Source organism: Microtus oregoni, unplaced genomic scaffold (assembly GCF_018167655.1).
Source record: "Microtus oregoni isolate MIOR12 unplaced genomic scaffold, Mior012 000007F_ref0000211, whole genome shotgun sequence".
In the NCBI taxonomy this organism is placed as follows: Eukaryota; Metazoa; Chordata; class Mammalia; order Rodentia; family Cricetidae; genus Microtus; species Microtus oregoni.
In genome coordinates this window covers 50,996,027-51,021,341 of record NW_024543066.1, presented here as the reverse complement: position 1 = coordinate 51,021,341, position 25,315 = coordinate 50,996,027, and the positions used below count along the sequence as shown (strand labels likewise).

General features: G+C 46.9%; 1 protein-coding gene across 2 annotated transcripts in view; it reads right to left on the bottom strand.

Annotated features, from left to right (window-relative positions):
- Kirrel1 (kirre like nephrin family adhesion molecule 1) overlaps positions 1–25,315 on the bottom strand; it is a 98,341-nt gene that overhangs the window by 8,261 nt on the left and 64,765 nt on the right. For both annotated transcript variants that reach the window (XM_041655719.1, XM_041655720.1), the window contains exons 3-11: positions 11,363–11,527; positions 9,515–9,664; positions 4,287–4,444; positions 2,629–2,779; positions 2,018–2,123; positions 1,709–1,857; positions 1,396–1,523; positions 710–836; positions 529–629 (exon numbers count right to left, since the gene is read on the bottom strand). In XM_041655719.1, the coding sequence (XP_041511653.1) occupies positions 529–629; positions 710–836; positions 1,396–1,523; positions 1,709–1,857; positions 2,018–2,123; positions 2,629–2,779; positions 4,287–4,444; positions 9,515–9,664; positions 11,363–11,527 (1,235 nt within the window). The remainder of the gene's footprint in view (positions 1–528; positions 630–709; positions 837–1,395; positions 1,524–1,708; positions 1,858–2,017; positions 2,124–2,628; positions 2,780–4,286; positions 4,445–9,514; positions 9,665–11,362; positions 11,528–25,315) is intronic.

The window sequence follows — 25,315 nt, the reverse complement described above, 5'->3', positions numbered from 1 at the left end:
AAATTAATTGTTTATAGTATAAGGAGTGAAGAAAAGAATGAGGAATGATCAGGGACTGGTGGAAGGAAGACAGGAAAAAAGAGAAAAGAGTGGGACAGGTGGGAGAGGGAGAAGTGATGGGAGGGAGGGGCAGGCTGGAGGGAGGGGCAGGAAGGGAGAGAAAGGCACAAAGAAAAGACTGGGAGGCGATTGAGGGAGGAGAAAGGACCTTCACCAGGAACGAGAGGGAACCTATCGTTCCCTGATTCCAAGGAACTAGGTTCTTTACAGCTACGGCTTTAATGACATATACAGGGCTATGGTCTCCTCTTTGAGGATGAGGAACTGAGTAACAAACCACTAATCTGTCCAGGGTCACACAATTAAGGAAAGAGGTAGAATTTGTAACAAGTAAAATGATACAGAAACTAAAAAGGCAGATGATTACAAGATGAGAAAAGATGACCAAAGATGCAAGTCAGAAGAGGGGAGGAGAAGCTGGGCAGCAGTGAACATCAGGGCTGCCTGTTAAGCCTGCCCAGCACTCACAATTCGATCCGGAGGTGGGGTACTCCCAATGAAGCACTCCACCTTGCCACCGTCACCTCTCACAGCAAACTGCACTGCCTCGCTGGAGATAATAGGGGGTCCTACAGGCAGGAAAACACAGTCAGGCCAGACAGAGGCTGTGGTGCTGGTCCGCTGGGTCTCACCCACACAGGGCACTCACCATTTACATAAAGTGGTACCTCTCGCTCAGCCACTCCGATTCGAGGCACAATGGCCCGACAGGTATAGGTGCCAGCATCTGCCTGGGTCACTGACTTCAGCAACAGCTGATTGCTGTTACTCAGGACCTGGGCAGAGAGATTAGCCTCGGGTGGGGAGCCAGGAAGCCTGAGCCCCTAGGTTGGTGAGGGCCCCGCATCAGAGGCATGGGAAAGAAAGCACGAAGGGCCACAATTGAATTCCCAGAAGGTAACGAGCTCCTGAGTCTGGCTGATCCACGCTCCTGACTCTAAGCAGATGTTGGCTACTGTAAAAGGCTACAGTCCTCTCTAACGATCTGTCAGGAAAACCAGTTTACTCTGAAATTCCTTTATACAATTCTGGCCCAAACTGCCGAATATGGGTCTTTAGACTCGTGCACTTGAACTTCCCCGTGCACCATGCGTGTAGAGTCTCTGACGACTGCCACAACACCACCTGCTCCCTTCATCCTCTCCACCCTGAGTTCTATGCAAAGTCCAGAACGGGTATGGCTGATTCCAAGTGTTCTCTCCCAAATCCCAAGACCCTAGAAATGTTCCAGTTTTGATCTGAAAAAGCAAGCGTAACCCTTCCCATTGTCTTAACTGCTCCAGGATGTCCGTGTCCCTTCCTCCCAGCACTCAGCACAGGCAGGGAGAGGTTTACCATGTTTGAGTCCTTCTTGGTCCAGGTGAGGGTGAGTGGGGGGTTCCCAACCCAGACACAGGTGAGGGTCACATCAGAGCCAATGTCTGTGGTTGTGGGCTTTGGGTCAACTACAATCCGGGGGGCAACTGAAGAAGAGAGAAGTGGCCAGTCAGAGTCACTAGGGTCTGAGTGCCAACTCCAATCTGTTCTTTTTTCTTTCTTATCTACTCTACCTCCCCGTGTTTATTTCTATCTCGCCAATTTAGTGAAACTTTCCCTCCCCTGTACCCAAGGACTCTCCATCCCCTGCCTCTGCCTTCCAGCTACTCACAGTGAACATTCACCAAAGTGCTGACGTTGGTGCTCCCCACTTTGTTGTAGACCTCACAAGACACAGGCTCCGTAAAGAAGGAGTAATCAACATTTGTCTCGTAACGACTCTCATGGGCATCTTCAATCAAGAACCCCCCCTTGGCCCACCTAGAGAACGAGGCAACACGGATGTGAGATCAAAACTTGGGGCTGTCTCAACTACACTCAGGGACAGTAGCCTCCCTAGTAACTCTGCCACCACTTCACCAGTCTCAAGGGCCTATCCATTTATCACCGACATGGCACTCCCAAACCCCAACCCTTTCACCTGTAGCCCAGGATCTCAGGGTTGGCTGTGGCCTGGCATGTAAAGATGACTCGCTCTCCCTCCTGCACTGTCTGGGGTTCAATGGACAGAGTCACTGTAGGAGGATCTGCAAAGCAGGGCATAGAAAGTCAGGGTCTTTTTGTCCCGAGTTTCTCTCTTTCCTTCTGTAACAAATTTATTCATCCCGCATTGATGTGAAATGGGAATTCAACTTCACAAGGTATCACCCTCACCCTTTCTACACAGGGCTATGGCCAAGAATGATACTGAAGAAACCAATTATCTAATGGATGTAATGGCAGAATATGGCCACTAGGTGGCACAGCAGATTAGCTTATCTTACTGTAAAGTAAGAGCATCGCTAACTAGAAGAAACGCATGGAACATCTGCCAGGGATGCTCCTGTGCCATAATTTCTTTAACATTCACAGTTTCAATAAGCATATATAATACTATACTCGGTGCTCCATGTACCAACCATTATTGCCCATAGATTAAACCAGGAACTAAGGGGATTGTTGGTCCCGGGTTTCTTGAATCCTCATTCTGAGCTTCTAAAACTGCCTAAATTCTGTCCCCACCTCATGCACCCTCTCCAATACCCTACTCACGGTGTACATCGAGCTCAATGGATGTCTCCTTGCCATTGGGGATGGCCTCATTCATGCTGCGACAGGTGAACACACGACCGATGTCCAGGTCTGTGGGGTGGATGAGCAGCTGGCTGATTGTAGTCTCCCTTTTCCCATCCTTCAGTAGTTCCTGGGGAGAGGGAAAGATAGAGTAAGACTGAAGCCCCCTCCCCTGCTCTCAGTGAAACCGACTAAAAATTGTCCCTTAACAGTGCAGTTCCTTCCCCCATTCTTTCTACTTTAAAGAAGTAGGCTATTTTAAAAAGCTCTCTGAAATTTACAGAAAAATTTCCCTCTCCTCCACCATGTGCCTCATTATTATACCTTACACTAGTGTGGAAAACTTTTAACAGACATGGGTACCTTGCTGCTAAATGAAGTACACAGTGCATGTAAGCGTTTACTCTTTGCAGTATAACTTCCCTCTGTGCAAGATAGCCTTACTCCTGGAACCCTTCCCAGGACAGCTCGGAACTCTGGGATCTTTCCCAATGGAACCATTAGGCACCAGTGCTGCAGTGGGCCAGATACAGCAGCCCAAAGACTCATGGGTCAGTGACATCCCAAGCCATTTTCCATGGTGTCACCTACCTGAGGCAACCACACTATGGAAAAGAATAAGACCTCTCATTTATATAGCCATGCAGACATCTTTGTGGGACCACAGCATCACCCAATCGATCCAAAACACAGTGATATTTTGAAACTCATAGTCTGAGGTGAATAAGCAAACTAGAGAGTAGGCAATAAATGGTCTGGCTGCCAAGACAATTTAAAAGAAGTAGCCCCTCCTCCTGGGAGAAAAACAACAGGCTTAATGGTAAAAATGTCAGGTCCCATGGGGGTCAAATAATCATTTATTAAATGGTACCACTGAGGCCAAGAAGAAGAGATGTGTCCAAGGACACAGAGGTCACTAAGAGCTAAAGCCAGAACCCAAGCTCTCCATCCTGGCACTCCGGGAACACAGGGGGCAGTTTCTTTCCCCACTGGGAAGTGTCTCCCATGGTGCCCAGCACAGGCATGGGTGCACAGACATGCTGCTCACAGCTGGCAGAATGGACAGAATGTTCCTCAGGTGCATGTAGGGATAAGTCCCGCCCCTTGGGGGGCGTGTTCACCTCGGGCTAATGTTTGCCTATAAATGTGGCGAGCGTGCTCCCAGCCGTCCCTTCTGCTTTCCTGGTCTCCACAGGAACGGTGGTTCTGTAAGTCTATTTCGCCATTAAAGCTGTATATATATTTTTACAATCTGTCTGCATTTGTTTACGCCGTTACAGGTGCAGGTTCTGGATTCCACCAGCATCAGTTTCTCCATGTGATTGCGGCTAAGTGACCTAATGCCTTTCACTGTCATGCCTGACATCTGAGAAAGTGCATGAAAACCGGGGCTTCCACAGAAAGGGATCAACAGGGCAGTCAGACTCGAGTACGGAATGCCAACTCTGCTGCTTGCTCTCTGTGTGACATTGCACCAGGCACCCCTTTGTAAGTTGGAAGCAATGCCTACTTTATGGGACTCTTTTGAGTACCTAGTATACAGCCAGTACTTATGAAATGGCTGTGACCCTGGAAGTCCATTCCTTTTAGGAAAGGAAAGAACCGGAGCTGTGCCCAGGGAGAGAGCAGGTTCTCACCGTGGTAGCCACAGCCCCCTCCTGTTGTGTCCCATCACGGAACCAAATGATGCTGGCAGCAGGCTTGGCATTAAAGGCTCGGCATGTGAGGTTGTGGGGGGTGCCTGCTTGCAGCAGAATCACAGGGCCGCCATCAATTCGTGTGTCCTCTGGAGGAACTGGAGGGAAGAGGAGAACAAAATCAGCTCAGGATGCAGCCAGCGGTGCTCCTTGCTCTCAGCAGGTCAATGCCACCCTAGCCCAATTTACAATCGCTCTATCCAGTGCTTCCGAAGGGGCTTCACTCAGCCCCCAAGCTTTCTCGGCTTGCTGGTTACTCTTTCACAGCTGCTGTTACTGTCTGATGCTGTACACACCTCTATTACCCAAGGAGTTTGCTTCGGATGGAGCAACACCCGGGGAAAGGAATCCCTTCTATCTATCCTGCTTGGAAATGGCCAGATGGGGAACTCTATCCATTACAGCTTTAGCAGGTTATTTTCTCCATAGCAGTTAAGACTGTGCTGTTCTGCTCAAACACCTCTAGAGGCTACAACTGCCTGTGGCGAGGATTCCAAACCCTGCTTGTCTCCTGTTTTAGGGTCCGCAAGCCACGTCCTGTAGTCCCTTACGGCCCCACTTTGTTTCTGCTGTTTTCTCCACGATGTGTGCCTTCTCTGGGTGGTGTGGAAGAGTTACCACCCTGGGCAAATCCCAGGCAAGGTGGAAAGCTTTATGTGCCCACCTGTGGCAGTTTTCAGCTGTTTTCTGCCCAGCACTTGCTTTCTATTGGTGACTTTCTCTCTCTGCCTCAATACCCTCGGAAAAAGCAGGTACAAGTCTTAGTGGCATTTAAAAAGTCTCCACTGCGATGGTGGCGCACACCTTTAATCCCAGCACTCGGGAGGCAGAGGCAGGCGGATCTCTGAGAGTTCGAGACCAGCCTGGTCTACAGAGCTAGTTCCAGGACAGGCTCCAAAACCACAGAGAAACCCTGTCTCGAAAAACCAAAAAAAAAAAAAAAAAAAAACAGTCTTTGCTGTGTGCTTAAGGAACTGAGTTAGCTGCTATACATCTGGTTTTAAGAAATAATCATTTTTTGTTCTTATACCACTGGCACAGGCTTCTAAATGTTTAGGTTGAGATCCCCAAGGCCAACAGTCCTAAGTTCTGAGAGGGCAGGGGTTCTTCTTCTTCTTCTTCTTTTTTTAAATAAAGTATCTATTCACTTACTATTTTGAGACAGAGACTCATTATGTGGTTGAGGCTGGCATTGAACTCATGATTCTCCTGCCTTCACTTCCCAAGTGCCGGGATTAGAGGTTGAGGCATTGCATCCATTTCTTCCTATTAACTCTTGCCAGCAATATCAGTCAGAACTTGGAGGCCCTAGGGGCCATCGACTGACCAGGCCATTGATAGGATAAAGTCAGAAAGATTTTAATAATAATCTATGTCCACTCGATGTTCAATATTCAGAAATGAGCAAGGATTTGCTTTTCTTCTTTCTGAGAAAGACACGGGAGACTGAGAGGTAACTTCGAGAGGAGACCCTTGAGGGGCGACCTTGGGAGGTCCATGGAGCTGGAGGCAAACAAGGCTGTCCCTGGGGTGCTGGAGGTGCCGGTGCTGACACTGCTTTCTGCTCTGGTTAAGCATGTGGGGTGGCAGAGTGGAGAAGGGATGGAATTTAGATCAATGCCTTCACATCCTGGCACCTCCCTTCACTGTCGTGTTCTTGGTTGAACCCCTAAAGGCACTGAGTCTGTTTCTTCCTCAGAGACCTAACAAAGTCCCTCCATCGAGCCTATGTGAGGTCAGTGAGGTGCTGCACACAGAGTGTGGCATGCAGGGAACTTGTGTTGTGTAAAATGTGCTGCTTCTACTGTGCTGAAAGGGTTCTGGCTTCCACCCACTGCTCTCCCTCTTTCCTGCTCCCTGGTATATACAATTCCAGTAATGGGGCAGAGTTGTGGTTGTGAACAGAAGAAACTTGAGAAGTGGAGAAACGGGGAGGGTCTCCTGGTCTGCCTGGCTCTCTACAGTTGTACCTTGTTACCATACTCAGGAACCAAGCCTCTATATGCTCAGAGATGTTGGATCCCTGCTACAGAGAAAGCATTTTCTCCCACTGGTCTTTCTGCCCTTGTCATGTTTCTCTTCCCTTTGCTTGGCAAAGACCATCTGGCACCTCTGGCACCAACTCACATTTCTCTAGAATTTTTCAAAGTCTTTGCTGTCAATTTTTTAATTGATTTTATTGAGCTCTACATTTTTCTCTGCTCCCCTCTCTTCCTCTCTCCTCTCCTTCAATCCTCGCTTATGATCCCCGTGCTTCCAATTTACTCAGGAGATCTTGTCTTTTTCTACTTCCCATGTAGATTAGATCCATGTAAGTCTCTCTTAAGGTCTTCATTGTTGTCTCAGTTCTCTGGGATTGTGATTTGTAGGCTGGTTTTTTTTTTTATGTTTAAAAACCACCTATGAGTGAGTACATGTGATAATTGTCTTTCTGGAGCTGGGTTACCTCACTCAATATGCTGTTTTCTAGCTTCATCCATTTGCCTGCAAATTTCAAGATGTCATTATTTTTTCTGCTGTGTATTACTCCATTGTGTAAATATACCACATTTTCCTTATCTATTCTTTGGCTGAGGGGCATTTAGGTTGTTTCCAGGTTTTGGCTATGACAAGCAATGCTGCTATGAACGTAGTTGAACACATGTCCTTGTGGCACAACTGATACCCAAAAGCGGTTTTTCTGGGTCTTGAAGAAGGTTGTTTCCTAATTTTCTGAGAAATCCCCACACTGACATCCAAAGGGGTTGTACCAGCTTGCATTCCCACCAGCAATGCAGAAGTGTTCCCTTTTCCCCACAACCTCTCCAGCATAAGTTGTCATCAGTGTTTTTGATCTTGGTCTTTCTTACAGGTGTAAGATGAAATCTCAGAATTGTTTTGATTTGCATTTCTCTGACAACTAAGGATGTTGAACATTTCCTTAAGTGTCTTTCAGCCATTTTAGATTCCTCTGTTGAGAGTTCTCTGTTTAGGTCTGTACTCCATTTTCTTAATTGGATTATTTGTTCTTTTGATGACCAATTTCTTGAGTTCTTTGTATATTTTGAAGATCAGACCTGATGTGGGGTTAGTGAAGATCTTTTCCCATTCTGTAGGCTGTCATTTTGTCTTGTTGATGGTGTCCTTTGCTTTACAGAAGCTTTTCAGTTTCAGGAGGTCCCATTTATTAATTGTTTCTCTCAGTGTCTGTGCTATGGTTGTTATATTTAGGAAGTGGTTCCCTGTGGCAATGCGTTCAAGTGTACTTCCAACTTTCTCTTCTATGAGGTTCGATGTGGCTAGCTTTATGTTGACGTCTTCGATCCATTTGGAGTTGAGTTTTGTGCATGGTGATAGATATGGGTCTATTTTCATTCTTCTACATGTTGATGTCCAGCTATGCCAGCTCCACTTGTTAAATATGCTTTCTTTTTTTCCACTGGTTATTTCTGGCTTCTTTGTCAAAAATCAGGTGTTCAAAGGTGTGTGGTTAATATTCGGGTCTTCAATTTGGTTCCATTCATCCTCCTGTGTGTTTTTGTCTTTGCTATCAATTTTAAACCATGAGACAACTGACAATTTCTACCATTTACCCAGTGTTTACCTCTTGTTCACTAAAGTACCTTGTGCATATGACTTCATTTAACCCTTATCATAAAATATCAAATCTCAGGAAAAAGTAGGAAGGTAGGAAAGAAGAAAAGGAGGAAGAAGGAAGAGAGAGAGAGAGAGAAGGAAAGAGGGAGGGAGGGAGGGAGGGAGGGAGGGAGGGAGGGCAGGCTGATAGTATTATGGTGTATTTCCATGCCAGTGATCAGGGTCACAGTACAAAAATGACCAAGGTGCTGGAGAGATAGCTCAGAGGTTAAGAGTACTGGCTGGCTGCTCTTCCAGAGATTCTGAGTTCAATTCCCAGCAACCACATGATGGCTCACAACCATCTGTAATGAGATCTGGTGCCCTCTTCTGGTGTATAGGCATACATGCAGGCAGAACACCATATACATAATAAATAAATAAATAAATAAATAAATCTTTTTTAAGAAAATGACCAAGGCACAACCTGAACCCAAGGCTTGGAATTCCCAGCAGTCTAGAGCTCTTTCCATTGCTAGGAGTCCCCCCCCCCATATACCCCCTCGCCCAAATAGGAGGGAATTTGGCATGCAGACTCATTTATCTCTTTTCCTTACTCTTTTCTCTAGACTTCAGTGACTTTGTGCTGGAGGGAGGGCAAGGATGAGAAGTGGAGGTCAGAGGAAAAAGAAGAGGGGCTCACAAGCAGAAGGATTCATGCCCAAGGAAGCACAACAGAGTCACTGAGACCACTGAGCTGGGGGCGGGAGGGTGCGGGAAGATGGGCCACTGCTGGCTTCCCTTTTGTCCTCTCATTATTCAGATGGCCCAAGGCTCGCTGCAGTGACATCTACTCTGTCCCCTGTGCACTGTGGCTGGAGATCCGTTTTCAAAGACAACCCATCAGGCTGCTCCAGCTGCAAACAGGTTGGTCTCTGGGTCCAGCAGAGAATGGAGAGGAACAAGCAAAGTTCCCTAAACCACAAACCCTACTGCCGTATAAATCAGGAAAAGTACTGATGCGCCTCCATCACCATAGTCCTCAGTGCAGAAAGTCTTGTCTCCACAGCTGTATTTCACATAAAGCCCTGGGTCCTCAGTGTGATTGGGGTAGAGGTCAGAGCAAAGGGTACCAAACTTACAGAAACCATAATACCCAGTAAAGGCAAGGACAGCACAGCCTCCTCCACTCTTGACCTGCTTTTAGTTTGGTTTGCTTTGTTTTTAAGTATAAAAACTGTGTGTGTGTGTGTGTGTGTGTGTGTGTGTGTATAAACACACCTGATTCTCTGTATGAGCACCTCACATATGCACATGGCCACAGAAGCCAGAAGAAGGCATTAGAATCATCTGGAACTGGAATTCTCAGTGGTAATAAACCACCAGATGTGGGTGCCAGGCACTAAACTCAGATCTGCAAAAGTAGTGAATGCTCTTAACCACTGAGCTATCTTTCTAGTCCCTTAGTTTTTGAAGAAGTTTGTGTAAGGAGTTGTTGAGAGAGAACCAGGGAGGGTGGAGACAGCAGGGGGAAGGCAAGGTTAGGAAGAGAGGAAAAGCTGGGGACATTGAAGAGGGAAGTGGAGAGGGGAGAAGCAGATTGGAGTCATTACTGAGCACGGTGAGTTTGGCCCGCCGGGAGCGCAGTGCAGCCTCTGTGGCCTGGCACTCATAGGAAGCATCGTCGGAGAGTTCAGCATCTGTGATCTCCAAGTTGTATTGACCAGCGTCCGCAGAGCCCACGACCCGGTACCGTGGCCAGGCTGCAGGGACAGAACGGGGAAGATCAGAGTAAGACCAAGTCTTGAGGCCTGGACCACGCTGTCCTCTCTACCCAGGGCTCATCATCTCCTCAGATCCTCCCCAAAGCAGAACCAGCATCCATTCCAGGTCAGTTCTCCCCACTTTGCCCTCTCCTGGGCACCTCTGGCAGGTGAGACTTTGAAGCACCAGACACAGACTCCATAACTATGAAGCAGGAGGGGATAGTGAGGAATAAGCAGAGAGAGAGAGATGAGCAGATGAAATCTCCACAGCTGTTTACAGGTAAATGTTTCTCATGACAATAGCAAAGGAAGAGGAAGAAAAGAACAGGCAAGCAGGCAGGAGTGTGGCGAGAGGAGTGTGTGGGCAGTGGTAAGCACGGCCATCTCAGCACTTATGGACCACCTCTCTGGCCTTCAAGGAAGGAGAATGAGCAAGGTTTGCTGGTTCCTCAAAGGAGAACCCAAGTGAGATTTCTGCTTTTTTTCCAAGACCTAGGGTGGGTTTCTGTATCTGGTCTGCCCTGCTAATAGGCTCCCACTAGCTCCCACCGTCTGTTTTGCACTGCCCCTACCTCAGAGGCTATAGATTCTTCTGACTGCATATCTATTGACCTCTGTCTCTCTCATGTTCCCTCTCATCAACAACAGATCCATCACATTCATTTCTTTCCTTTTATAGAGTGTGCCATGCTGATTTCCTCAACCTAGACCCACAGCAAATAATCTCACCACCCTCAAAAATAATAAGATCAGAAGTCTTATCATTATATAGTCCCTCACCGACTCACCTCATTGTGGTGCTTCATAGCTAACAATGTTATCCTCATAAAACACATCCTGCCACTTGGTGTAAAAACCAAGAGTGCACTTTTAAGATAGACAGACTGTGACTGTCAAACCCGCTTCACAAATCAGCTAAACCAAGACAATGAGAGCGACACAAAGTGGTTTTTCTCAAGTCATTCAGTGGGCAAGTGGCCTAGGGGTAATGGGAGCCAGGTATCTCAGCTCTTTACCCTCTTTTCTGAGAAGTATTTCCAAGGGTCTCTGGACTTGCTTTGGGATATAAGAAGTTAGGGTGTTTGTCACTGGCTGAATTTTTGTGTTTTCTTCAGCACTGGCTACATAGCCTGTGCTTAACAAATGCTCATGAAATTATTAAACAAGAAAGTGTTTAGGCTGATGTTAACAGCAAAACGTTGCAAAAAGCAGACATGGACTGTGAAGGGGGAAGAGAAAAGCTTGAAGTACTCCATAGGCGGACAGAGAATAGAGAACTGCTATAATTATATTATTATTTCAAAAATAAAAAAGGGGAAAGGGTAGGCATAGCTCAGCATACCAACTATGTGGGGTGGGCTGGGCTGGCTTTTGCATCTCCTCCTGCTTGACCTGCCCGCAGTACCCCATTGCTGTCTCCCTGACTGTGTCTGTCTAGAGCTCTCCTGATCCCCCAGGCCACACACTACCTCTCTTGAGCCAATCCACAATCTAAGGAAAGAGAGAGTTGCCGGGTAAAAGTGACAGACCTCAGAAGTCAATAACAGGATAGAGAGAAGGATGGGTAGCAAATACAGGAATCTAGGCCAAAAGTAGGGAAGAGGATTTCCAGATGCTGGGTTAGGGGTCAAACTCAAGGCCGTGCGCCATGATAGCATGCACTCTAATAAGGCACAGTCCCAGCCCACCACTCACCTTTGAGGCCCTGGCCCATGCCAAGAGCCAGCCCGTCCTTGGTCCATTGTACAATCCCAGAGTAGTTGAGGAGCACACACGGCAGCACAGCCCGCTGTCCAGCCACCACAGTCTGATCAGCTGGCTCCTGGCTGAAGCGAGTCTGGGTCCCAGGTAAAGCTAAAACTAGCAGCGGGTAAAAAGAAGGGTGAGAAGGGCTCCACCAATGTCCCTTGCAGGATTCTACTCTTATCCTTCAATCCGGGGCCATGCCTTCCCACACAAGATGCCACGTGCTCCCTTTACGCCTCCCTGTCAGGGCCCCAGAGACAGGTCTAAAGTTCTGGAGGGTTTAGCAATCACAGAAATGGTTTGGCATCACCTAAAGGTCTTCGGATTGGGCCTGACCCAGTTTTGAACACTGAAGCCCAGAGAATCACACTTATCCAATGATCACCCACTGAACGAATAATAGAGCTAGGGTTAGACTTCAAGCCCTTGCTATCTGGTCCAAGGCTGTTTTATAAAACCTTTTCTGCATCTGATGCCTCCCTTTAGACACTCAGGTTCATGAGTGATAGATTCATAACAGATGACTGTAATGCCACAATCCCTTCCATGCAGTACAAACCAACAGATGTTCGGCTTTACCATGTACAATGTGTTTACTTGAGTGCATAGACAACTCCAAAGCTAATAGACCTGAACCCACTTGTCTGCATACTGGCTCTGTTCCATGTGTTTATCCTTGACCCAAGGGCTAGAACACAGGGATGAACCCACCAAAACATCTGCATGCACACACCCTCCTGCATCTTGGGAGCTGAGACAGTGTGGGACTTTGTTCTATTCTCCCTCGAGCTCCAGGAGCTACACATGGCTGCCTGGCTGGCAGCTTGTCCGGGAGCATTTGATGAGAGAACTGCAGAGTAATTGCCTTTAATTGTGGAGTCTAAATGGAGTAGGGAATTGGATCGCAGATTTCTTCTCTCTTGCTCCCACCAACAGGCTTGCTTCATCACTGGCTGGTCCCAGTGGTAGGGCACGCTGCACACTGAGCACAGTATAATGTGAGCATTAGTTTCTTTTTTTTTATTATTTTTTTATTTATCTTTATTTTATGTGCATTGGTGTGAGGGTGTCAGATCCCTTGGAACTGGATTTTCAGACAGTTGTGAGCTGCCATGTGGGTGCTGGGAATTGAACCCGGGTCCTCTGAAAGAGCAGTCAGTGCTCTTAACCGCTGAGCCATTTCTCCAGCCCCGAGCATTAGTTTCTTATACTGGACAAAAGGGAAGGAGAGGTGCTGATGAGGGAACAGCAAAGGGTTAAATCGGAGGCTTCCTTGCCCTAGCTCCAATAGGTCACACCAGGCAATCAAAATAAGCTCTCTTCAAAGCTTAGATTCCTGGTTTACCTTTTCTTCCAGCTCAGAGTCTATAGAGGCCACAACCCCCTAATCCAAGTCCTTTCAAACCCAGCTTCGCAATTCATTCCTCCCCAAGTCAAGACCTCCCTTACATCCAGTGTATAGGTTTCACCCCACTTCTTAATCTGAATCAAACACAGGGCCCTCTACCACTGAGCAAAAGCCAAGCCCTGGGTCCTAGCCGACCCACCCCTTTCTTCTCTCCAGTTCCATATCTTCCCTTCTTTCCAAATTTGTCCCCACATTCTCCATTCAAGAAAACCATAGCTCTGTGCAAGCACAGATTGTCACATCACTCGATCTTGTGGCAACTCTGTCTACAGGGTTTCCTGTCCAAAGCTGTAGGGGATCAAGCCCATGTTTTTGTCATCAGGAGGTGGAAGACAACTTGTTGGTGGAAGTGTTTTCCCTATCTATTCCATGAGAATAGAACCTCTCTCTCTCTCTCTCTCTCTCTCTCTCTCTCTCACACACACACACACACACACACACCACACCACACACCACAGAGTGGGGAACTGTCTTCTCTTTCTGTGTCTCCTGGGATCAGAATAGGACAGCACAGGAAGCACAGGACGCAGGCTTTGCCCTTGGTTAAATGCAACAATGCAGTTGGATCTGCATGGGATCAGGACATTTTTTAAAAAAGGTGTACCTGTTTTTGTTTTTTTTTTTTTTAATTGTAAGTGGCTCCCCAACTTTGCAGACCTAATTTCCCCAGCTTGTCTGTTTCAGTAAGAAAAGCTAAGTCCCATTCACACATCCAGAGAAAAGGATGACAGATGCTGAGACCCTGCAGGCCAGGTCAGCAGCCTGGCGTTGCTCACTCCAGCATTTGCACTCATTATTATTTAAATTTATTCATATCCTTGCATGTTCTCGAGTGCAGCTAAGTGCAACAAACTGTATCCTGTGTCTCAAGGCTCCTCGAGCCCATGGCAAGGATTTGTGACAGGGGTGGCCCGTCCATAACTTTTCTACACAAAGCCTGGAGGCTTCTCCAGAGGACAGTGGGCAGCCGGCTGCATGTTTACTTGCAATGAGGAGAGCTGTATGACCCTGCAGTGGGAGGGTGGTGGGATGCACCTGGAGTCAGGAGACAAGGTCTTGCTAAAGTGAGAAGCAGGCAACCTTGGCCTGGTTCTTCCTTACCTGGATTTCCAGTTGTTTGCTGTAAGATGACAAGACTGGTATAGACTGCCAAAGACCCCTTCTGTTCAAATACTAGGAGAATTGGCTTAGGAGAAGACTAAGGTTTCCATGGTCCCTCTGCTCCTCTTCCCAACTGGGTAGCTCTGGCCAAGTTACCTTCCAAAGTGCATTTTCTACTTGGGAATGATATGTCTCCCTCCCGGATCACTGTGAAGCCAAGTGTGGTGAGGTGGATGCAGGCCTACCAAAGTCCTTTGGATGTACCTACTAAATAGCCATGACCATTATCTATCCCTGAGCAGTTAGACAACTAGATACACGCAAAGGAGACTCTTGGGGGAAACATAAGAATGAGTAACAGAAGGGTGGTGTCTGCTTTTCTATGAATTTGGAAGTAAAATAAATTTTTGAGTCAGCCCTAGTTGAAGCAATTTGGTCTAAAAGCAGAGTGGAAGCAATGGTGAGCAGAGTCCAATGATGAAGGAGGAGGGGCCCTCAGGATTTGAATCCGTGGAAGGACCACTTTCTGTACCAAAGTCACAAGCAGTGGTACTTGTCCCCAAATAGCCCTGCAGCCGAGACAGCACACGAGAGAAAAGACGCCATGGGTGATACTTAAGTCAACTTATGATGAGGGAAAACACAGTCTGATCTAATTAAGTTCTATTCTCTAAAGTCTACATAAGTTGGATATAGGTCACCCTTTAGGTCCCCATACAGGTCTCTGAAAAACACTCCTTCTTTGAGATTCAAATAGTCACGTCATCTGGGACGCCTTCCATGATTACATGCACTGCCTCAGAGCCTATTCACTTCTTTTCTCTGCCATAGTGAGGACCACACTGCTCAGGTCAGCTACCTCAGCGCAGCCAGGGGCAACCTTTTGAGTCTGGACTGTGTCATTCACAGGCCTAAGTCACACTACAAGTGCCTGCCGGAACACTTAGAGCTGTGACACAGGGATGTGCTAAGTTAGTCTATTCACAGATGGATTATTAGGAGCCAATACCCAAGTCCAACCTTGTGATACTTCTTCAGGGAAAGCAGAGCACTGTCCTCTCCCTCCACTCTGCCCCATCTAAGTGAGACTGAAACATGCAAGATGTGGAAGCAATAGTGTGTTCTCTCCTGTGAGAGGAACCCTGAAAACTGGGATATGGTGTAGAGCTAGGAAGGATAACACTCAGTCTAGAAGGTTCTGTTGCAGATGATGAGGGGAAGTGGACAGTGGAAGAGAATGTCTGGAAAGCTCTGAGCATAAAGGGTAGTAGTGCCCCAAGAGAAGACATAGGTGTTGGTAAGTCTTAGAGTATCAAGAAGTGCCAATAACCTAGAACATGTGACCTAGCGAGTGACACATCACAACTCAAGCATGCCTCTGAGGTCCTGGGTACCTGAGCTTAGTGAAGCCTGTTCTGAACTGAGAGGGAAAATCTCAGTCCTTATGTCTGGGTCTGTGAACATGCCCTCATCCATGTCCAGGAAGAGAACAAGCAGAGTATAGCAATGCAGAAAGAAGCATAAAAGCCATGGCCACAGACAGGCGAACACAGACTAACCTCCTGCTACAGCATCAAGTCAGCAGCCTTGAGTTTCTGATGGTATTTAAAGGGAATTTTCACTTCCATCCTGTTCCCTCCCAAACTTCAGACTCTATCACAGATGAGGCAAGCCAGCTACAATGAAGACAGATCATGACACACACACACACACACACACACACACACACACACACACACACACTTGATAGGGCATTAACGGAGGTACTGAAACACTGAGAAAAAGCCAAAACAGCTAAAGATAGACATTCACACAAAGGCAGAGGGGAAAGGAATAAGGAAGGACCCTTAAGACCAATATGTCTGTAGTGTCCTAATGGGGCTAAGGTAGAAGAGAAGACAGGGGAGAGTTACCTACCAAGAGAAACCAAGAACAGAGTGACTCCGGACCTACATACAGAGGTGAGGTGGGCTCAGCCTCTTCTTCAAGAGTTACCTAGTAAGGACCCACTGTCTGAGCAGCCTTTTCTTTCCTACCTCCATTGGCATTTCGAGAGACTCAGCCTGGGTTTTCCCTCAGGGCAACAGTGAACAGGGCAAATGAAGTAGGGAAGGGATTCACACTGGAGAGGTAAGGGGAGCAGAGGGACTGATCCCCTGCCACAGTACCTCTGTCTCATTCCTAGATCGTCTTCCTTCCGAGTTAACTGTCAACCCTTAGGAACACTTCTAGTCACAAAGCTCTTCTAGCCTCCTTGCTTTATTCTCCCACAGCTTTGTATGCACTTCTGGTGAGAGAACACACCACAACTGCCTCAGATTAAAAATTACTCATGTGTGTTTTGTCTCCCTGCTCTCCTGTGAGCAGATTTTGATTTACCATTTCTGTTCATTCAGCCCCAGCAACACTCCATAATAATAAATACCCGCAATTATAACATGCTGACTGCGTGCCCCTCTGATGTCTTACAGACACTGTTCCTAGTGTTATAATCCGCTACATAGTGGTACTTATTACCTGCATTTTAAAGAAAGGGGAATTGTGGTCTGGCAGAAATGAGATAAAAACAGGCGTCTCAGCTCCACAGTCGCTACTGTTGGTACCCTGTCACACTCTAGGAATATCCAATCCTGTAAATGAGTTGGATTCATGCCTCAGCCTGAGAAAGAGCTACTGGTAGCCTTCAGTTCTGCCCGCCTGCCGTTTCTGACCTCCACTTTACAGCTTAGACTTCATCTCCAGTCTGTTTACCTCTTGGGTAGATAGTGGCACTTGGGTCTGGGGTTTGGCCCCACAGCCGTGTAGCACTTGCCTTGTGTGCTATCGGCATAGGAGAAGCTTGGCAGGAATGCATGGAGGGAATGGTGAGCCCAGGGAGTTTCAGTGGCAAACAAAATAGCAGTCTTTAAGCCACCAATGACAACCTGTAGCGCGCCTGCGTGTGTGTGTGTGTGTGTGTGTGTGTGTGTGTGTGTGTGTGTGTGTGTATGTGTATGTGTAAGTCCTGCATATGAAAGACTTGCTGTTGTACTTAGACTCGCTGGTACTGTTTATACTGTGATAAGAAATCACAGCTCAGAGACACCAGGACACTTCCCTGAGCCACACAAATGTTAAGGTTAAGATACAGTAAGCACAGAAAGAAACCAAGTTGTCCCGGGGATGCTATCTCAAGTAGTCCACTGCTGTCTTCTCCTGGGACCCCCTAGGCCAGACACTGATCCCCAGGTCTCTATACTCCCTCTTGATGTTATCTCTGCATTCCTTTGTCTAACACATTCTTTCCCCTTCTTCATGACTCAGGTCTGTCCTTCAGTCCCTTTCTCCATTATCATCCCAGCACTGGGGGGCACGGTTAGGTCAGTCTTTGTTCATGAACAAATTTCCAATCTCCTTTTATCTGCTGAGCCTAGCAAGGACAGAGAGTTCAAACCTCTTTTTGTTGTTGCTTTTTTTTCTGGCACTGGGCATTGAACCCAAGTACTCATACATGCTAGGCAAAGCTCAACCACTGAACTATACCCCTTGCCCTCAAACCCTAGTTTTGATGGAGAATTAGGAATTGACCCCTAGAGTTATACTATTTATGATGGACATGTTTATATCTTCTCACAATCATAAACTTCATAAGGTCACACATAGGCAAGCAAGCACATGTGTTCCCTTTCCTGCCCATGCAAACACCTCTCTGTGTCCTTGTGTGTGAATACACATCTGTCTGCTCAAGGGCAGTCTGCTCTCTGTTCTGGAGCATGTACCCTTGTAGCTGGAGACTGCTTGTTCATTTCCCGGCCACCCAGACCTGAAAAAGTCACATAGAAACTGTATTAATAATAACAGTATTCCACCTATTAGCTCAGGCTTCTTATTAACTAACTTTTACATCTTAAGTTAACCCTTTTCTATTAATCTGTGACTCACCACAAGGTGGTGACCTACCAGTAAGGTTCTGGCTGGCAGCTGGTGCCTTTCTCCTTCAGCAGCTACATGGCATCTCCTCCACTCTGCCTACTTCCTCTGTATATCTCTGTTCGGATTTCCTGCCTGGCTTTACTCTACTAAGTCGCTGGCTGAAACAGTTTCTTTAATAACCAATGGTAATACAACATATTCATAGCATACAAAGGATAATCCCACATCATGCCCTGGTGGTCATGTTCCCAGAGGCTAGCCTGAAAGGACCAACCAGAACCAGAGAGAGTGGGGACAAGCACATGGAAGCCAGGGAGTTAGGCAGCAGGAGAAAGGGATGGTGGGGGCTGAGCCCCGTCTCCCTGGATTTATCAAAGAGCAGAAATGAGCCCCATGGGCTGAAGCAGTTCCTGAGCACATCATTCCAGACCATGCTGCCTTTCAAAGCAAAGCCTTTGATTCACACTGACAGCCTCAGATGGAACTAAATCTCTCTACTGTCCCTCCCTCTCCTGCTTTCTCTCTCCTCATCTTGACAGGGTGTCCTTCCCCACCCCAGCCATTCACTTACCACAGAGAATTTCACAGTGGATTCTCTGAGAAAAGAGGATTTCAAGTCTGTGGGATGGGCCAGCAAAGAAGGAAGGCAAAAAGAAAGATTTGTGCTTCTGATGGAGGAGAGGAAGGGGAGTAAGAAGAGGAGGGAGAGGAGGAAGGCCATAGACAAGGCTGAGGTTGGTCAGAGTGAGGACAGATAACATAAAAGAGCAGAAAGCTGGGTTAGACACCCTGAGGCAGACCCTTGGACCAGACGTTCCAGAAAAGAGGCTCTGTGTCAGCTCAGCTGGGCAGGCAGAAAGAATCAAGGCCTGTTGTTTCTGTTCTATGTTGAGCCCCACCTAGAGTCCTTAAAATGGATGTGAGTGCCTTTTGAAGCCGTGGCCTCTTCCTCTGACAGATGAAGGCTTCACTTTGTGAGTTGGAAAACTTGTAGATGTGCTTGGAGGACTGGTTAAGTCCAACCAGGTGCTATATGCAGACGGTGAAGAGAACAAAGAAGAGTCCACAACCCAGACTCGCGTCCAAATACTCAGAATTGTTGCAACATCTACCACCCTGTCCAGAGTAGCCCAGTGTCACCTCCCTCTTTGAGTACAAAAACTCAGGTATAGGGGCCTCAAATGTCTTCTTCACCACCTTCCTCCTTCCAGGCCCTTCTCCTCCACACAACCTGTGTGACCACAGAACTCCAATGCCATCTCCAAAACTGGGGGTAGAGAGAACAGCCAAAGGGTACTTTTTCCAAGCACCAGATGGGATTTTGCAAATGGCCAGAGCCTGGCCTGTTTCCTGGCTTAGAGCAGACCTCACAGGCCGGCTGGTATTTGCTGGGACAGAAGAGGAGGTTTATGAGTCTGGACCGGTGGATTCGTCTCCCAGAGTGACAAGAAGAGACCCCTGAAATACAAAGGGCAGAATGGGGGCAAGGGACAGGCTTTACACAATTCTGCCAGGGAGAAGCAAAATTCCATGGATCAGAAATTTTCTCAAAAAGGTGTGGGTGGACCTGGTCTTGGCTTTGTCACCAACCTGTCTAACTCTGGGAAAGACACACCACTCCTCTGGGCAGTAGCTTTTAGGTATAACATGAAGGAGCTGAGTAATTTGGCCACAGGAACCCCCTGACTTGGTTCTAAGAGACTATCATCCCTTGCCCAAGACTTGAGGCTATGTGCCCAGTCACCTTCATACTAAAGGAAGCCTGCCTGTCTGCGCCTATCTTAGTGTCCCCTTCACAGCAGAGTGTATGGGGACGGCTGCGGGGGGGTGGGGGGGGGGGTGACAACAGGACAGTGGCAGAAAGGAACCAAGCATGATACCCAGGCTAGGAGGCAGAGGGCGTTCTTTGTTTTCCTCTATAAGGAAGTCCCACATTCCTACATTCCTTCCCACAGGGTCACAGTGAATCAACAGAGCAGAGAGAAAAGGCAAGCATGGACTCTGAGGCCATTTGCTGGTTAGGGCCAACTCACAAGGGTACTGCTCTTGAAATGAAAAAGGCTAGCAGGTGTGGCTAGAAACTGTCCCACCTGTCCCATCTGGGCCTCCAGCCCCTAGGTACCTGGGCCAGACCTGCTCTGACAGCTCTATGCAAATATGGACTGGCAGGGGGCCCTGACAATGTTTTATAGAAAGTACAATGATATGGAGAGCCAAATGGGGTTGGCTGTAGCAGGTACAACAGACAGAAGCACAAAGGGGGTGGCAGGGCTCAGTGTCTGGCTCTGCTAAAAACAAAACCAAACCCTGAATTTCCATTTGGTTCCAATAGGCAAGGAAAGGGAAGGAGGGAGAAGAGGCAGGAGGCCAGCAAGAACCCAGAAAGTGGAGAGGGAGAAGAGGGGAACTAGAATAAAGACAGAGAAATCCAGAGATGGGAGAAGGTGAGCAGGGAAGAAAGGAGACCTCTACTCTGCACTACCTCTGGGCCGTGAAGGCAGGGAAGCTGGCATGAACTAGAAAAGATTAAAACTAGCCGGGCGATGGTGGCGCACGCCTTTAATCCCAGCACTCGGGAGGCAGAGGCAGGCGGATCTCTGTGAGTTTGAGACCAGCCTGGTCTACAGAGCTAGTTCCAGGACAGGCTCCAAAGCCACAGAGAAACCCTGTCTCGAAAAACCAAAAAAAAAAAAAAAAAAAAAAGAAAAGATTAAAACTAAGGCTGTAGATGGATTGGTAGAGACTCCCATGGAATATATGAAGGCTCAGGGCTCTATCCCAACACTCCAGAATTCTGGCAAACCTGGCATGGTAGTACGTCTATACTCCTAGAATTCAGAAGACAGAGAAAAAGCAATCAGGATCTTAAGGCCAGCATCAGCTACATAACAAATTAGAGACCAGCCTGGGCTACATGAGACTAGCTCAGAAAAAAAAACATTAGGCAATGAAAGAAAAAAGAAGAATAGAGGTGAAGTGATGTTATGTTACAAAAGAGAAAAGAAAGAATGTAAGGACAGAAAAAGACAAAAGAGAAAAATCAGAAATAGAACCCTGGACATGCAAAGCCTCCCTGAGGTTAATCCAAAAATAAAAAACTTAGGTCCCTAAGGCCATCTGCAAGAAAGAAAAAAAAAAAACTCAAGAGGAACGGTGGCCTGGAGGTTAGGGTCATAAAGGGTGCTGGTAAAATCCAACCCAATAAATGAGAACTGGGGGTCAGAATCACAGGGAATAGGGAAAAAAACCTCCAAATCCCCAGTGGTTTCGGAACTAGTCTCTCAGTTATAGAGTCCCCTCTATAGAGTTGGGTATACCACAACATGTGCTTGTCCCTGCACTAATAGAACTGCAGTATGGGGGTGGAGGATTTTGTTGGGAGCACTCAGGCACTGAAGGAAGAGCTGATAGATTAAACAACGGGAAGCAAGTCTCAAGAACCAAGTACTGGCCGGGCGATGGTGGCGCACGCCTTTAATCCCAGCACTCGGGAGGCAGAGGCAGGCGGATCTCTCTGAGTTCGAGACCAGCCTGGTCTACAGAGCTAGTTCCAGGACAGGCTCCAAAGCCACAGAGAAACCCTGTCTCGAAAAACCAAAAAAAAAAAAAAAAAAAAAAAAAGAACCAAGTACTGAATATTGTCAGGGAGAAGAAAGGAGAATGAAGATAGTGGCAGAGAAGTTGCAAGGAGGGAATTGAAGAATTCCAGAGATGGGAGCCAAAGGGAAGACAGGCATGAGTTAAGATCACCAGCTGTGACCTCGTCTAAAGGTTTGGATGTCTTAGATCAAAGAAAAGGGGGAATGTCTTTGAGAACTGGAGTGACCCTTGCTAGGATTATACAAGGAAAGGAAAGGAAAAAGAGATAGGCCGTATCTGGGGCAGCTCAGGTCCCTGCCTATCAGGGTCTGAACCTAACATCCTCCTACAAAAGTCCTCAGGAGGTCTACCCTCACTCTCCAGGCATTTGTGCTTCATTTTCTACCTGCCTGCCCCTGCCTTGGCACACACAAACTTTCCTGGTTCTAACTGCATGGTCCCTTTTCCATGGAGCCATTTTCTCAGGCACATGGATCCCCAAAGTACTGGTTCTGGCCCAAAAGACATCCTCTGCTTGTTTGAACATTCTTACTTATTGCTGTAATGAACTTTTAGAGTCAGAATGATACCCAAGTCCCCCTCACACACCTAAAACCTAGGAAGAAATGTAGTCTAGGTCCCTCCACAGAAGTTTTCTGGAACATTCTCTCAAATAAAAGTCTCAATTCAGAGACTCAGAAAGGTCTAGACAGTAAGAAGCTTTCCTTCACTTAAGCACTGAAAAGAATCAGAATGAAATCCAGGTCTTGGGACACTGGGCTAGCATTCCTGAGGATACGTCTCTGCTTCTAAGTTTATGAAGTTTATTACATTCCCACTCCCAGAAGATTCAGGGTAAATATTAATCTCCTAGAATCTTCAACCCATCATTACAGATGCCCTTTGTAGGTGCCTCAAGCGCTTCTAGAGGGATCACTATAGTCTGAGTAGAATCAACCAATAGACGAAGGCGTGGGTCTTAACTCCATGAGTACTTGACTTGGCTCTTCACGCAAATGGCTATACAAGATGGAGGAGATGCTATGCATGCCCACAGCCTGGGTGTGTTCCAAGACCCCATGACTGTACTTCTACATAAAATACAGAAACACATGAATGACTGTGGGTTCAGAGAACAGAGCATTCTAGTTACATAAGAGCATTCTGAATTCTTTTTTCTCTATTTAGAGACAAGGTCTAACTCAGCTTCCCAGGCAAGCTTTGAACTTTCGGCGTTGCTGTCTCAGTACCCAAGAAGCTTGGATTATAGGCCTGTGCCACCACCACCAGCACCACCAGAGCAAGCTTTCTGAAAGTAGAAAGTCGCACGCTCCCATGACTAAAGGCTTCAATGATGAAGCAGGTTGGCTGTTTCTCAGTAGTGTTCTGGAGAACTCTGGATATACTTATGATTTCTATTTTTTTCTTGAAGTAAACACCCATCAAATAATGAATCCATGATCATTCAATCAAGGTAGATTTGAAATGTTAAGGAAAGGAGCACTGAATCATGACATCTAAAGGGAAAAGAACAGATCAGCCATGATCTAAGAGGGCAGTCAAGATAAAGTGAAGGATAGACTTTTAGGCAATGACTTCACCATAATAGTGTTGGGCCTTGGACACGATCAAGCCTCACCTAGACTTAGACCTATGCCCATTCTGTATTTTATTCTGGACCTGTGTTCAGATGATGAGATAGAAAACCCCTTGGAAAAACAGATATAATCTCATTCATACCATGGGTTCTCAATGAATAGTTATTCAATTATTTTCATTAATGATTAAATTATGTTTATCAATTAAATATACATTTATTCATGTAACAAATATTTATTGAGTGTCTACTACCTACCAAGCACTGTACTAAACTCAGGATACAATGATAAACTTGGTATGACTGCCTTCCCCCGTTAGAAATCCACTAGACAGACAGACAGAAACACACACACACACGCACGCACACTCACACACACCACACACACACACACACACACACACACACACACACACACAGAGGCTGATAAGTCTTCACCAAAAGGAAAATCATGCACTCCTCTGTCTAAAACCAAGGCATAGTAGGCTTTTCCAATTAATCTTCATTAAAAAGATTCCCCACAAAGGCACTTCCAGAAGGCCCAAGGTGAGGTTATCTGGATCAATCTTGTGCAAAGTGAAAGCAGCGCCAACGGGCTGTGGAATTGATCCATCTAGCTATTCACTCTGCACAGAGAAGAGGCATGGAATGTTAATTTGCTGCAGGGAGTTGGGGGAGCCTGGCGTGGGGGCTCTAAAACCAACTGTAAAGCAGGGCCCCACCAGCCTGCACAGAGGGGAGAAGCTCGGGGATAGGCTGATGACTCCAAGGCAGGGAGCCACAAGGGGAACTTCTCTATTTGTTTCTAATCTTTCTTCCTTTGCTTGCTTCAGTTTGCTTGTTAAATGGGACACACATATCCCAAGGGCAAAGGTGAACCAAAAAGGCTAAAATAACTTATCTTACCACATGATTGTGGGCTTATGGCAAGAGTTCATGGAGGCATAATCTGAGACTGTTTGGATTCTAAAGCTGGAGCTCCAAAGAACTTCTACTTCATAAAAGGTTTCAGACCCACGGCAGAGAAGATGTAGACACAGCATAGGACCATCCTGCAGAATGCGGCCTACCTTGGCATCTCTGATTCTTTCCTATTGATATATTTTTATCACCCTCCGTTATGTCAAGAAGGGGAAGTCTCTTATTCCTCCATTTCCATAGTCCCTGGTCCCTGAAATAACTTAGCAATTTGATTTAGCTGCCCAGTCCTCCATTTTGAGAGGCTTCTTTGATTGCTCATGACAGCAATCTCACAAACTTCACACCATGTTTCCTGGAGAAGTCAATATTCCCTTGAATTATTTCTTTGAGGGAGAAGAGGGCAAGGTGCAGTGCATCCCAACAAACAGCCTGTGTTTTCCTTGACATGAGAGTCAATTCAGCTCACAGTCCTCGGATGAATGGGTAGAAAGATGAATGCATGGGAGGTGAAGTTCTCCCAGGATCACAGGTCGGTTCTGAGAGGAAGGGAAGGGTTAAGGAGGGGCTGCATGGAGAGAAACCTCTAACCCAGGCTCTCAGTGGGTGGACTGCAGAGTTTTCTGAAATGTAGGATAGAAGCAGTCTGACCTTTGCTCATAGAGTTCTGGAACAAACTTCCTTTCTCCTGAAATATTGGTATTTCACCCATCCACTTCGCACACTGAACTTAGACGTACTGTTACTTCACTGGGAAAGAAAGAAAAGGTATTCCTCTGCTTCAAGCACTCACTCTAGCATTTCTCCCTTGGAAGTGATGGTTCTATGCAGAACTCCCTGCTTGTGGTTGGATGAGCATGATTCTTCAAGGGGTCTTAAATGGCCAATGAAGGAGATGGTAGGACATTTCCCCAGATACAGAGGTGGTGGGGATGGATGAAGTGGGAGCGTGCTCTGAAGAAATGAACTGAGGAACATAGGCAGAGTGAAACAGCAGGGATGGGGGAAAGTCAAAAGAAGATGGGAGAGACCACATCCCCTAATATGGTGAAGACACACACCCAATAAAGATAGAAGGATCCCATGTGTGTAAAGAATTAGAACTGAGAGTCTGGGACTGCAAGGGGCAGTGGTGATGGGAAGGAGAAAGAGAATCGGAGAGGGGCAAATAGGTGGTCCTAGAGACTCCAAGCAGATCAAAATTAAGGAGTGAGACTCAGAGAGATTCAACCACAGCCCCAGGAATGCAGACATCCTGCTGGGGGAAGTAGAGGAGGAGAGAAGGGGAAAGGGCTGATAGCTAGGAGGAGTAACAGATGGCCACAGTCATTAAAAGGATTTCAGTCAGCTCTGCAAGCTTTAGGCAGCATAGACAAGCTTGAGTAAG